At 42.6% G+C, this 14634-nt stretch overlaps 2 protein-coding genes across 6 annotated transcripts in view; one reads left to right on the forward strand and one right to left on the reverse strand.

Moving 5' to 3' along the window:
- The window catches only part of LOC139373224 (integral membrane protein 2B-like), a 9266-nt gene extending 5676 nt beyond the window's left edge, over positions 1-3590 (reverse strand). The window contains exons 1-2 of one of the 4 annotated variants that reach the window (XM_071113479.1): positions 3222-3572; positions 2449-2619 (exon numbers count right to left, since the gene is read on the reverse strand). In XM_071113479.1, coding sequence (XP_070969580.1) covers positions 2449-2535 — 87 coding nt within the window. In that variant the 5' untranslated portion in view covers positions 2536-2619; positions 3222-3572. Of the gene's footprint in view, positions 1-2448; positions 2620-3160 lie in introns of all 4 variants that reach the window. The other 3 variants (XM_071113478.1, XM_071113480.1, XM_071113481.1) reach the window with 3 other exon arrangements.
- LOC139373221 (protein Shroom2-like) overlaps positions 3561-14634 on the forward strand; it is a 26955-nt gene continuing 15881 nt past the window's right edge. For both annotated transcript variants that reach the window (XM_071113457.1, XM_071113458.1), the window contains exons 1-2: positions 3561-4126; positions 5575-5723. In XM_071113457.1, the coding sequence (XP_070969558.1) occupies positions 3917-4126; positions 5575-5723 (359 nt within the window). In that variant the 5' untranslated portion in view covers positions 3561-3916. The remainder of the gene's footprint in view (positions 4127-5574; positions 5724-14634) is intronic.

The following is a 14634-nucleotide window of genomic DNA, read 5'->3' on the forward strand; positions in this document are numbered from 1 at the left end:
CTTGGCGTTCCGGTACCGCATGCTGTGTGGTAGCAGAGAGAACAACCTATGACTAGGGTGGCTGGAGTCTGACAATTTTTAGGGCCTTCCTCTGACACCGCCTGGTATAGAGGTCCTGGATGGCAGGAAGCTTGGCCCCAGTGATGTACTGGGCCGTACACACTACCCTCTGTAGTGTCTCGCGGTCAGAGGCCAACCAGTTGCCATACCAGGCAGTGATGCAACCCGTCAGGATACTCTGTAAAACATTTTGAGGATCTGAGGACCCATGCCAAATCTTTTCCGTCTCCTGAGGGGGAATGGGGTTTGTCATGCCCTCTTCACGAATGTCTGTGTGTGCTTGGACCATGTTACTTTGGTGATGTGGGCATCAAGGAACTTGAAGCTCTCAACATGCTCCACTACAGCCCCATCGATGAGAAGGGGAGGTGCTCGGTCCTCCTTTTCCTGTAGTCCAATCATCTCCTTTGTCTTGATCACGTTAAGGGAGAAGTTGTTGTCCTTGCACCACAGTGTCAGGTCTCATCGTTGTCAGTGATCAGGCCTACCACGGTTGTGTCATTAGCAAACTTAATGATGGTGTTGGAGTCATGCCTGGCCGTGCAGTCATGAGTAAACAGGGAGTACAGGAGGGGACTGAGCACTCACCCCTGAGGGGCCGGCGTGTTGAGGATCAGAGTGGAGGATGTGCTATTACTGCTGAACCTTCTCCCCAGTCTGAGGTCCTGAGCGCCCTGAAGCAAGTTTTCATCAAGGACACCCACTCCACGGAGGAACTCTGGAGTTCTGTCAGTGACCATCAGGTTCTTGATCACCTCCCTGATCAAGACCCGTCTCCCCAGATTGTAACATTGAAGGTTGTACAATGTAACAAGAATATTTAGACATAGGGATGCCACCTGTTAGATAAAATACGGAACGGTTCCGTATTTCACTGAAAGAATAAACGTTTTGTTTTCGAAATTATAGTTTCCGGATTCGATCATATTAATGACCAAAGGCGGGTAATTTCTGTGTGTTATTATGTTATAATTAAGTCTATGATTTGATAGAGCAGTCTGACTGAGCGATGGTAGGCAGCAGCAGGCTCGTAAGCATTAATTCGAACAGCACTTGTGCGTTTTGCCAGCAGCTCTTTGCAAGCACAGCGCTGTTTATGACTTCAAGCCTATCAGCCTAATGGCTGGTGTAACCGATGTGAAATGGCTAGCTAGTTAGCGGGGTGCGCGCTAATAGCGTTTCAAACGTCACTCGCTCTGAGACTTGGAGTAGTTATTCCCCTTGCTCTGCAAGGGCCGCGGCTTTTGTGGAGCGATGGATAACGCTGCTTCGAGTGTGGCTGTTGTCGATGTGTTCCTGGTTCGAGCCCAGGTAGGGGCGAGGAGAGGGACGGATGCTATACTGTTACACTGGCAATACTAAAGTGCCTATAAGAACATCCAATAGTCAAAGGTATATGAAATACCATTGGTAGAGAGAAAAATAGTCCTATAAATACTAACTACAACCGCTTACCTTGGAATATTGAAGTCTCATGTTAAAAGGAACCACCAGCTTTCATATGTTCTCATGTTCTGAGCAAGTAACTTAAACCTTAGCTTTCTTACATGGCACATTTTGCACTGCACTTCTCCAACACTTTGCTTTTGCATTATTTAAACCAAATTGAACATGTTTCATTATTTATTTGAGGCTAAATTGATTTTTATTGATGTATTATGTTAAGTTAAAATAAGTGTTAATTCAGTATTGTTGTAATTGTCATTATTACAAATAAATAAATAGGCCGATTAATCGGTATCGGCTTTTTTTGGTCCTCCAATAATCGGTATCTGCATCGAAAAATCATAATGGTCGACCATTAGTGCCTTTATTATGGGCAATACCCTGCGCCAACCGTAAACATGAATCCATGCGCTTGGGGTGAGTTTGGACTCACAGGTTTCTTATTGCTGATACAGCATCTTCTAACAATTGATAGGTTAACAAAAACTTATGTACACAGCATGCATTTTGTCAGGAGGAAAGACAACCGACCTTAAGACATGAATACACTTAATTTGGTCAATTCAGATCACGACTGTCTATGGCGTCTACATAAACGCATTTACATTTTACTCTTCATAACCAAAACAGGAAGAACTGTTCGAATGAATAGAAAAGACGACCTGAATGTTCTTCAGGTATTTCAAGCCTCCAGGCCTCTACTAAATCAACACCGAATCGAAAAGCTAATACGGTCCTGCCCAGGCCAGGAACTGCGAACAACACTCAGTCTGCCGAAAATGATTTGTGTAGCAGCCATTTTCCGACATTATCAAGAATCTAGACATGTTTCTAATCGACGTTACTTTGTTTCAGTTATGGTTACGTTGTTTGAACGGTTACAGTTGGGTCTTCCACGTTTGTTTCAACAAATATTAACTACATTGGTTTAGCTCAACTCACCCTCTCCTCCGGAATAAGCGCTTCGGCATTGCATGCTTTCTTCAAATCCCTTTGTCCAAAGGACGAGTTAAATGTTACCTTCACCATTTTAAAAATCTAAATGTTAGACCAAGCGACGAAATCACCTTCTGCAGGAATGTCTTCGTGCGGCCTCTGATTACAATGACGTTGCTAAAAAAACAACACAAAACATCCCGAACGGGTCACATGAGTGATTGCAGGCATTTGGCTGCATTCAAGAACCTATACGATTTTACAAACTTTCTTGAACGTTTTTTTTCTCCCCACTGGGGGGCAGTACAATCTCAAATATATTTAATGGTAGATAGGCATTTATCGTATGGAATAAAATGTGTTGATTAAATGTTGCACATGAGACACTCAAAAGAGATCGAAATCATTAATAATGTTAGTCTGACGATCGAGCACGCGCGGCTAGACCAGAGCGCGCGCCTCTGCTCGCCAGTTTGTGGTCCTAAAACCCGGAAATTAGTTATATCTGCTTCGTTCAGCCATCCCTATGGGAAAACTGAATGGCGAAATAATACCGTTTTGGGACAAACGCCAAAAATAAGGTCTGAGGTTAAACACAAGTTTAGGAGAGTTTATACGTTTTGTTCTATGATATAGTATCAGTCAGTTAACATTACTTTAGCGAATTATGAAGCCTTAGTGTTTTTTTTTTTAATTACATAAATTCGTCAAAACTCACAAAGTGACATTAGCTGAGGAAGATGATCTCATAGAATAACATGTTCGAATCCCGTATTTACCATACTTTATTTTCGGAGTTAATCCAAAAACACCATTCATTTTCTCCATAGGCTTTTATAGAACGAACCATGGCGGATTATAGTGCATACAAAAATACGCCATTACTATTTCTGTCTGCGCAGGTGTCTCGTCGCAGGTGCCTGTCCCGTGCAGACCTTCAACACTGGGTTTTCACCGAACTCCGTCTTCTTTTCTTGTTCTCCTCAAGTAGGCTTGCCTAAATTATTTGATTTAATATTTTTTTTCTTCTTTTTAAAACATTAACCATGTTTTTTTCAGACGTGTCAAAACTTTGGGTTGTTGTTTGCTTAAAGAGAAGCCAGCTGGTTGAAAACGATGCGTGAGGCATCAAATTATGCCTGTTGAATAGGCACAATTGGAGAGGAGGGTAGGTCTATGTTTTTTCGTCACCGTTGGTTACTATGAGTGACTGGGAAAATATGTCTGTGATGGAAAACATAAGGAAAGAAAGAGGACAGTTTATATCGGTTCGCTGTCTTAACCAGGATAAACAACAACTGTACAAGCTGAGCGTTGTTGTTATTCATCAGCTAAACGGATTGTCGAGAATGGCAGGTGTTCACATATGACAGCAAATTATAGTGACTAAGTTAGTTGATCTTTCTCTTGTGAAATAAAACGGGGGCTGGTCGGGAACTTCTGATTGTCAGAATTCCCATCCCTCTTCAACACCATGGACGTCGTCGACTACAGAAGCGAGTTAAGGATGTCAGCCAGAGAAGTCAAAGCCTTCCTAGGCGCGGACATATTCACGGCTGTCGGGGACAGGAATAAGGATGATGTTGAATATAGATTTGTGGATGTCATGCTGTTTGGTGGGGCCCCTTGGGGGTTCACTCTGAGAGGGGGCCTGGAGCACCGAGAACCACTGCTCATAACTAAGGTACATCTATCTATCTTATCTATCTATCTATGATGATGATTAGGATGAAGACAAATACAGAGAACCGTATTGACTTAACTTTAGCCACACTAGTTAACAACGTGCAAATTAACAGCAATGTGCAAATTAACAACAATAACAAGTACCATAGATCAATCATGCAAATAAAAACAATATAAATATATTAATTTCTCCACTGTCACAGATGGGTTTTACCTTTCCTGTTTCCCCTGATATGAAAATAAGGCTGTGTGGAGATTAAACACTGGAACATCACTGTAGTTTCCTGTTTGGTTAACTGTGTGTGTTTCATCAAACACTGACATGTTTTCTCAGTCCATAGATAGTTGGGTCTGTCCCCACACCTTTTATGCCTTTGGTATGTTGCACATTTTCACCTTTAAACTTCTGCCCTGCTCAATGTCTTGAGCACATCTCCTCTAGCCACCACTAGTTTTGTTCTATGTGTGTTTGGGTGGGGGGGATGCGGCTGTCTTCAATACTCATCACAGCAGTGCCAGGAACCAGTGGGGAATGCAGAAGTGAAGATAAGGTGTGTTTGGCAGACCAGGATTGGCTCAGTCAGTGCTGCTCTCCAACAGAATGAGGAAACAGTTTGTTTATCAGTTTCCATTCTCCTCCCCTCTCCTGTACTCCTGTATGTGTAGAGAATAAGTGATGGAATGTGCAACAAGTCTGCTCCAACCGTTCTCAAGTTGCTTATGGTTAAATTTTTTATCAGAGCTCTCAGGTTGCCACAGTATAATTGTTCCAGTGCAGGCTGGACACAATGGACTGAGCACAGATCCATGGTCACTGGCCACCATCTCTTACAGGGATTGGGTTTACTCCATATTGCTTGTGTTCTCCAGCTGTTCGTCACATTCAGAAGCTACAGAAAATAACAATCCATCTTGTTCATTTTAGATTTATAGAATTTACAAAATCATACATCTCACAGTACTTTGTAACTTGCTCCATTTGCTTGTCAGTAGTAGACTAGTCCCCCTCTGAACGTTGAGACGGGGCTGGATAGAGGGGATTTGGAAGGGTGGATATGATGGGACCATTTTTAATGAAGTTGACTCAATGCCAGCATGGCAGGGTTGAAGAGAAGGTCCTGTCAACAGTCTGTGGATGGAATGTGATATTCTTCTAAACCGATGAACTATGGAAAGTGAACTGTTATTAAAATATACTTCACTAATGAGAAATTAAGTCTAACATGTTATTTTATCCACGTCACTATCAGACAGCATCCCTGGACTGTGCCCCTTTTCCCCTGCCAACACTATCTGTGTGCAATTGTTTTCTTATACTCTTCACTTCAGAAATGTTACCAGTCACAAAATCTCAAAATTTGCCCCAGTATGTTATAACTGTTTTATTAAGGATGAATAAACTACTTATAAACACCTTTAATTAAACATTCCTGGTGTGTGATTCAGGTGGAGGAGGGCAGCAAGGCGGCGACAGTCAGCCTGCAGGTGGGAGATGAGATCGTCAGCATCAACACAGTTCCCATCAGTGGATCCAGGCAGGAGGCCGTCTGTCTGGTCAAGAGCTCCCACAAGACCCTCGCCCTGGTTGTCCGAAGGTAGGCTATGAGCTGCAACTAAATTGCCATTACACCTAGGCACAATAGATTTCTATTTAATTGAATATGACAGACATTGAATAAGAGTACAATACAAGATGTCTCAATGGGCACTATCATAGAGTGATTGCTGGGTACCATCTCTCCCATTGTGCTGAGAAGTGCCCTGTGTTTAAAACAGTATATACATCCCACTTACGGATATGCCTAAATATATTGTTTTATCTTAAACTGACACACCAATACCAAATTCAGCACACAAGAGTTGGGCATATCAGGAAGTGTTTTTTGTACAAATGACTTTCACTCTGGACTCGTGTGTCTGCAAAGTGTCAAACAAGCTAACCTTAACCCACAAAGACACTATCTTGGAAACGAGGAGTCCTGTGTACTGTAGTCGGTGCATTCAGAAAGGGCATTTCAGAACCAGCTGGGGGTGTATCATTTCAACACACTTTGACCTGCTGGGATGATACATAAAGCAGTTGTAATTGGTGTTGCGGACAAGATGCAGTCACACATTGACCTTTGTTGGGGTTTGTTAACAATATTTTATGTACAGTACCAGTCAAACGTTTAGACACACCTACTCATTCCAGGGTTTTCCTTTATTTTTGCTATTTTCTACATTGTAGAGGAATAGTGAAGACATCAACACTATGACATAACACACATGGAATAATGTAGTAACCAAAAAAGTGTTAAACAAATCTAAATATATTTTATATTTGAGATTCTTCAAAGTAGCCAAGCTTTGCCTTGATGACAGCTTGGCACACTCTCAACCAGGTTGATGAGGAATGCTTTTCCAAAAGTCTTCAAGGAGTTCCTTGTTGGCTGCTTTTCCTTCACTCTGCGGTCCAACTCATCCCAAACCATCTCAATTGGGTTGAGGTTGGGTGATTGTGGAGGCCAGGTCATCTGATAGATACAGCACTCCATCACCATCCTTCTTGGTCAAATAGCTCTTACACAGCCTGGAGGTGTGGTTTTTTGGTCATTGTCCTGTTGAAAAACAAATGATTTTTAGTGAGTCCCACTAAGTCCAAATTAACTTTTGACTGGTACTGTATGTGTGAAGATAATGTGTATGGTCACAGGGACTTTATATTGGTGCAACTCTAACCACTGACATGCATATACAGGACTTTCATTATACTAGACACGTGTCATTTAAAGAATATTGCTTGGTCATAAAGTACAGTATATCTTAGTTTGAACTGGAAGAGTGGAATGCTAACTGATCATTACTTAACCACAAAGGGCAAGGCCACAGCTTGTTATGGTTACACTAGGACTAGGTGCGAACTTCTGTCTTTGTAAAAAAAAAAAAAACTCTTTCATCCGTGATATCTACTATGCTTAGTAAAGCAGTGTGAAGTATTTTTTTTTCTTTTTACAGATATCTACCCAACAGGGACTGGATGCAGTACATGGATGTATCTTACCCAACAGGGACTGGATGCAGTACATGGCAAATCACGGACGCTGGACAGAGTGGATTTCAGTTGTAACAAAAGACAGTTTTAATGAGTCAGAGATATCCCGCAGTTTTACGTGCACGGACCTAGTTCACATAACTCGGCAAGGAGCCAGGTGAAAAAGAGGCCTATACAATGGTTACATTCATTTTTATACATAGAATAAAGTAGGTGGAGTCTTGTCGTTTCGGTCTTCTTGACTGGTGAGGCGGGCCTTGCTCTAGCCAGAGCGGGCCCCATTGGTGCACAGCAAAAGTTCTTTGCTCTTGGGAACGGCCAGTTAGAGGGAGATGAGATGTGTGTTTATATAAGGAAAAGTCTTATGGCTGGGTGTAACCGGAATGTCTTTGTTTATATGAGCTATGTGTATGAATATTTATATAACAAATCCCCCTCTTCACGTCTATTAGACGTGAAAACTATTGGGTATACATAAGGTGGTGCTCCTAACCTTGTCTGGTTTGCATGGTGGGTCTGTAGGTGTAGTGCTACGTTTGGGACGAGAGTGATTGGAGGGAGTGATATCAGGAAAGGAGTTAGGGACATGTGTAGGGGTTGGTGTATGTGATGTGGCAGGGTGAAATAGTTGTTCAATTAACCATGTGAAAGTCCTAGGGTTACTCCAAATATCAGTAGGAATATCACAAATAAGGGACCAGATATCCCCAGCCTCACCCAGAGAGGGAGAAATTTCCCTCTAACTGGGCGAGGTTCCCTTCTCAGGGGAGGCGGAGTTTGATGCCGCATCACCTGAGGAAGGAGTGTCTTCATTTGGAATCGAATTTAGGCCGCTCAAATCAGCTCTGACTTCAGTCAGTGTTCTAGAAGGAATTGGGGCTGGGGTGCAATGTGTAAGGCGGTGCCAAGGTGTGCCTGATTTACCTTTGACCTGGACTGAGTGTGAAGTAACCTCCTTCACTTCGTACGGTCCAGTCCACCTGGGTTCCAGCCACTTTCTCTTGTGGACTGTAACCCACACCCCGTCACCAACCTTTACCTTCAGTAGTGGCGTGTCCCCCGGCAGCTCCCCCTCCTGGACCTTGTGAACCTGGGTAGAGAGTGCTGCAGAGAGAACCGTCAGTTTTTTCACATAATTAGACATTACAATTTGTTGTACATCAAGGGCGGGCATATGACCTCCCTCCCTTGGTGGACCATGCATGACTCTACCAGTCATTATCCCATGAGGCACATACTTTAGCTATCTTAGCTTTTGCTTTTGGTTTGACGTTCCACCAGATTTTGGGATTGGGGCCTGTACTTAGATCCAAATCTGTGGGTTATGCCAAATCTTTCTTCCACCTGTCTCAGGTGTTTGTTAAATGTGAGCCATTTGTCAAATTTGATTTGTCTTGGGATGCCATACCTGGGTATTAGTTTGGTTTGTAGCCACTTAAAGACTGACCTAGCATCCTCCCCTTTTGTTATTATTGCCTCTACCCATTTGGAGAACCTATCTACTATGACTAGGAGATAGAGTTTGCCTTTAGATAAATTTTCGGGGCCCATGTCGGTGTAGTCTATACTAATATCCTGAAAACATGCATTAGGTATTACGTATGAGCCCAGATATGGTGTCTTTGGGTTGTGTCTGTCACAACCATTGCATTCGTCACAAAATAAATCATCGTCATAAAATAAGTCAGTCATATTTTTTATGTGAGGGTGCCACCAGATGTGCAAGGCCTTTTTGGAGGGTCTTTAGTTTGCCTTCGTGTGTGGGGTCATGTGTTTCTCATAAAAGTTCTGTGTCCATCAGTGTGGCCTGCTTCATGGGCATGGGCTGAGTCTGTATAGATATTCAGTCTTTCCTTTTCCTCTGATGAGGACCTGCGTCAATCCGATGATTTCAGCTAATTTGGCCGATGCTGGTTGAGGGATGATGGCTGATTGAAGGGTGACATCACGAGGTGAGCTGTTTTATCAATAGCTTTTGCTACTGCAGCAACGTATCTGGAGCATGTTGACTGTCCTACCTCAATGTGGTCAAGTTTGAAGAGTAGTACATCAAGACCCTTCTCTCCCCCTCTTGTTTCTGGAATAGGACGGATGAGGTGAATCCTTCCCTTCCAGAAACATCCAAATGGAACTTGTTCTTGTAGTCAGGTGCAGTCAGAGCTGCTGCCGCTGATAGATCTGTTTTCAGGAGTGCTATGGCTGTTGATGCTTCAGCCGTCCAGGCCAGTGCATGGAGGTTCCTTGATCGTAGGATGACCGGTGCTGCCACCCCCTCTGGGCCACACCCAATGGTACAACACCTGATAGGTGGGGTCAGGTGCATCATGTCTTCGTCCCAGTCTGCAGTGTAGAGGCAGTCATCAGTTTCTGTTGCATTGAGTGTGCAATGGATCTCAGCTTGGGGAGTCTTATATGGGTGCAGAGTGTAGATTTGAGCTTTCAGTTGGTTGAACTTAAACTGGATGTGAGGGGTGGCAGGCCCTGTGGGTAGGCATTTTAGCCAGTACACTTCTTGGGCTTCAGACAGTGTGGTCATCGGCAGGAGTGGCATCCTCATCATTCTTACTGGGTGATCAGGTGTTGAAGTGGGAGGGTTGGTTGTAATCTTGCTGCTCCTGCTGCATGTGTCTAGGAGAGGGTCCTCTTCCTCTTCCTGGTGCCCCTCCACGTCCTCTTCCTCTTTCTCTCCATTGCTGTTGCTGCGGGGAGAGTGGTTTCGTGCAATATCTGGCATAGTGACCGGGAATTCCGCAGTTATACCACTGGTAGTTTCCCCCTCTGTATGGTCCAGTGTAGGGGCCTCGTTGTTGGATCATCTGAGAGACAGCCACGATCTGAGTGTTATCTGGCTGCTCCCCTTGGTCTTGAGTTTCTACTGCAATCATTTGTTTGGGCGTGATGGCTGCAGACATTTTATCTAAGTCGTCTGATAATGTGTATAATGCGTTATTTAGGTATATTCAATCCTTACTATGTGGTGTTTATTTCTATCGTTGTATGCTTAGCCTGTCCCTGGTCGAGACAAAGGGGGTTATCAGTATGTGACGCCCGCCACGTGTGTATTTCACCGGTATTTTATTTGAATTTGTTCAGCGATTCGTTTAGGTATTTTCTATAAATGATTCGGCGATTTCCTTTTGGAACAATATATCAGTGAATATATGCGGTTCTATAACAATTTTCAGAGTAATTCTACTTTAGGAAATATAGATAGAATTTCTAGACAACTAAGAGTTGTTCAGTGAATTATTTAAATACTTTCTGTAAACAATTCAGTAAATTCCTTTATGAACTTATATCAGTAAATTGGAGCGATTCTATAGCAATTGTCAGAATAATTATATATCTTTAGGAAATATGGATAGAATAGAAAAACCCAAAAATCAGTGTGTAGCTTTTAGCGTCTGTCAAACAAAGTCTGTACTAAGCTCGGCGGCTTATTTAAATACTTTCTAGAAACAATTCAGTAAGTTCCTTTATGAACTTATATCAGTAAATTCCAGCGATTCTATAGCAATTGTCAGAATAATTTTAAACTTTAGGCAATATCAACAGGAATGAAAAAAAACGAAAATCAGTATTCCAGCCCGGCTGCTGTCAATCAAAGTTGCCCGGCCATTCGATACTAAGGTGGCTTTGTCTACCAGCACGTGTGCATAATAGCCCAGTTACGTATCCCAACCTACTCCGCGACAAACGTTTCTTTCAATTTAATTTCCCCCATCTCCAAATCATGGAATGTCAACTCTGGTTCATATTATGTTTATTGTTTGATGTGCAATAGCCACCTCATTCCCGATCTCTGTCTTGTGGAACGCCAAACTTACATATCCTGTATCTACTCGACTACACCTCTTACAAAACCTATTAAATAATACACAGCTTTTTTAATAGGGCATTTTTCATGCAGATTCATTCAATCCAACCACACCTCCACAAGACCTATTCGATGTTATATGTATCAACAGGAGATTTTACTTGCAGATCCGGTTCATCTATCATTCAACTATAACCACACCTTGTTCATCTATCATTAAACTATAACCACACCTCCACAAGACCTTACGATAGTACAGAACGTATCAAAATAGGACATTTTTACTTGCAGATTCGGTTCATCTATCATTAAACTATAACCACACCTCCACAAGACCTTATTCGATAGTATAGAACGTATCAAAAATAGGACATTTTTACTTGCAGATTCGGTTCATCTATAACCACACCTCCACAAGACCTTATTCGATAGTATAGAACATTTTTACTTGCAGATTCGGTTCATCTATCATTCATTAATTCGTATGAAATTCTCATTGAATTTCCAACATCCATAATTGTGTCCTTTACGTGTTAAAACACAGCCACTGTTTAACGTCACCTCTATACACAACCCAATACATATATAATTAGACAGTTTTCTATGCAGATTTCAGAACAAATAGGGTCCCTGGAGGAATTTAACACTGCCCTATAGGGCCCATTAAAAGTCTCTTTCAATGTCTTAGGTTCCAGTAATGACGCTATAATACAATATGCATTCATTAGCAAATTCATTAGCAAGAGTGGGGTGCAGGGATGCCAATTTAGCAATTTTGTTGCTAGATTTAGCAACTTTTCAGACTATCATGGCAACGTTTTTGTCAAACAGCAACTAGCAACAAATTTAGCTACTTTTAAAATTGCCCTATAGGGAAAGTCTCTTTAACCAGTAATGACGTCATTCATTAGCAAACTTTGCAGGGATGCCAATTTAGCAAAGTAGCAACTTTTCAAACGCTACAGCAATGCAACAAATTTAGCCATTTTCCCTGCTAAATGACACAAAAACGATTTTCTCTGTCACACACTCAGTCACAACACACGTGCCTGGCTGCAAAAGTGCATTGTGAGTGACGTCAGCAGCAGGCGTTCAGCTCGTGCACAGGCAGCAGCAATTTCAGTAAATTGCAAATCATTGTTGCCTGACTGCAGCAGCAGTAGTACGGATTCTACGAGCAAAACCCAATGAATGTAGTTGGTCACGAATGTTTGATCTTGAACAGAACTTGCAACATCAATCAACATGTCTCAATCAAAATTGTACAGCCAGAAGTACAGAAAAGAGTGGGAATCTGTATCTGAACAAATGTCAAATCATATTTTTCGCCGAGATGGCCAGTCAATTTGAGTAACGTTATTGTGTATTCTACGTAATGGCGCAATTTGACGTTATCACGCAATGACATCGCAACGTCATTTAGCAAAAAATCAACCTGCCTCTAGCAACTTACCCTGAAAATTTGTTGGCAACACTGGTGGGGTGGCCGTCAGAGCCCTATTCTCTCACACACAGTCAATAAACTGAGGCAGAATAGATCGTTTTTGGAATAGATATTGATTTAAGCGAATGAGTTAAGTTTTGGTGGCAATCTGCTTTGAAATCAGCATATTTTTCATTATGGTTTCTCAAACAAAGTACCAGAGAGTAGTGAATTGACGTTAGCTTCAGCTGTAAGCTAGAAAGGGAAGTTAGCCTACAAAGCTGGAAGCTACTGGTATCTTCCTGCATAGTAAAGTGTTGTAGCCTGTATGGAGATTGTTTTGTGAACAGTTTCAACATTTTTACATTCAGTGTCACATTATTCAAGTGTGTTAGCTCCCCACTCATGCTGCATATAAGTTAACAGCACGGTGTGCTCGCGCTATAAAGGCGTCCGCATGCGGAAACATTCGGTAGAGTTCGTGCTTATATTATGATGACATTTTGTGTCGTTTTGGACTTCAGCAAGTCATTTTTTTAGGCTGTTCAGGCACACCGCATTTTTTTCTGGAGGCAAGCCGAAGTTCAGAGCTGAAGTCTACGCCCTTCTTCGGCGTTTGGTCAACTGTAGGGATTCTTCAATAGTCTTTGTTGTTATTCAATGAGAGATGACTCGTTTTCATGCACATTTTTTCACAGAAAAATACTTAGTTAGATGTAAAATTGCGCGACTAAGCTCTTTTTTGGGGGGGAAAACATCAAATTAAAGACAGATTTCTTGAGTTAGATTAATTGAATGTATTACTGGCTACGCCGTCTCAAAATGGACAAACAGTACTTAAGGGAGTATGCGAGCACACTCGTTCGTTTTGGCAGCGCGGATAGACAGACTTGATTCGTGAGACACATTTGACAGAAGTACAGAAAATAAAAAATTCTAGTACCAAACCGTTTTTCATGCTCTAATGTCGAAAAAATACAGAACTTTTGGTATACAGTGCAACACTAATATCTAGTTCCTTGGAGTGTATATTTACACTAGAAAAGCCAGACTTACGGCCCCAGTGTTGTGGTTTTTCTCATGCTCCTCTGGCTGGCTGTCTAGGTATGTGTCCCAAATGGCAGCCTATTCTATAGTGCAATACTTTTCACGAGGGCCTATAGGGCTCTGGTCAAAAGTAGTGCACTGTATATGGAATAGGGTGCCATTTGGAATGCAACTAGGTTGTATACATCAGTAATATACTGCCCATGTCATGACTTAGGCATGGGGGCTGCATGTCCTGTAGAGACTGACTGGGCCTCTCTGCTCATTGGCTGAGGAAGACAATGGACCCATTGTCCAGACTTCTCTCTGTGTGTCACAGCTGTTATTTCAGGTTAGATAATAACTCTTAAATGGCACAGAGGAGTATCTGGGGAGTAGGGGGTGAGGGTAGGGGCAGAGAGCGAGATATGCCAAGTTTCAAAACATGGAGGACCTTTAGCCCACTTTACCTCGGCTCTCTGTCATCATCAGACATCACTTTGTCCAGAGACACCCATCGGCTCTGTTTCCCTTATGCTTCTTACACTTTTAAATCCCATTGACAGACCCTTAAACTTTCAGCGCCGACTGCCTCACTACAGGTCAAACACTTCCTCATTATGACTCATTCATTACTCAGGAATGTTACCCTTTCAATGCCAAATGACAAGGTTTTCTGAGATGACTTGGCAATTGAAGGTAAACATCAATTTAAGCACGATAATTATGTTACTTGCGCACATCTCAAGCGCTATAGCGCCATTTGAGACTGTCCTCTAGTTTATCAGTCGGCCACAGACGTGTGATACACTAGCTAGCCCATCACACCATTAGAGAAGGGACCACGGAACAAAAGGGGAACCATTTTCCATGTGAGTGCACCCTGTCAATCACACAAAGAGGGCCAGTTAGGGTCATTGTTTGGGGAGCCAGGACCAACCAGCGCTCTCTCCCAGGGGCTTTGTCTGAATTCCAGGGTCCTGGCTGGTTGGTCTAGCTGCCTGGCTGTGGCTGTGTCGTTGGCTGTCCCTGACGTAGATAGACCCAGAGACAGCTGGTGGTGGTGGTAGGGGACCGTCACCACTCAACCGGCAGGGCCCCTGTGTGTGTGAAAGAAATTGTGTGTGAATAGACCATGGCCAAACTGCCAACCCGTTGCGTTTTGGCACCACCAGTAACTAGCTAATGACCGTATGCTGGTCTAAA

Source organism: Oncorhynchus clarkii, chromosome 18 (genome assembly GCF_045791955.1).
Source record: "Oncorhynchus clarkii lewisi isolate Uvic-CL-2024 chromosome 18, UVic_Ocla_1.0, whole genome shotgun sequence".
Classification (NCBI taxonomy): Eukaryota; Metazoa; Chordata; class Actinopteri; order Salmoniformes; family Salmonidae; genus Oncorhynchus; species Oncorhynchus clarkii.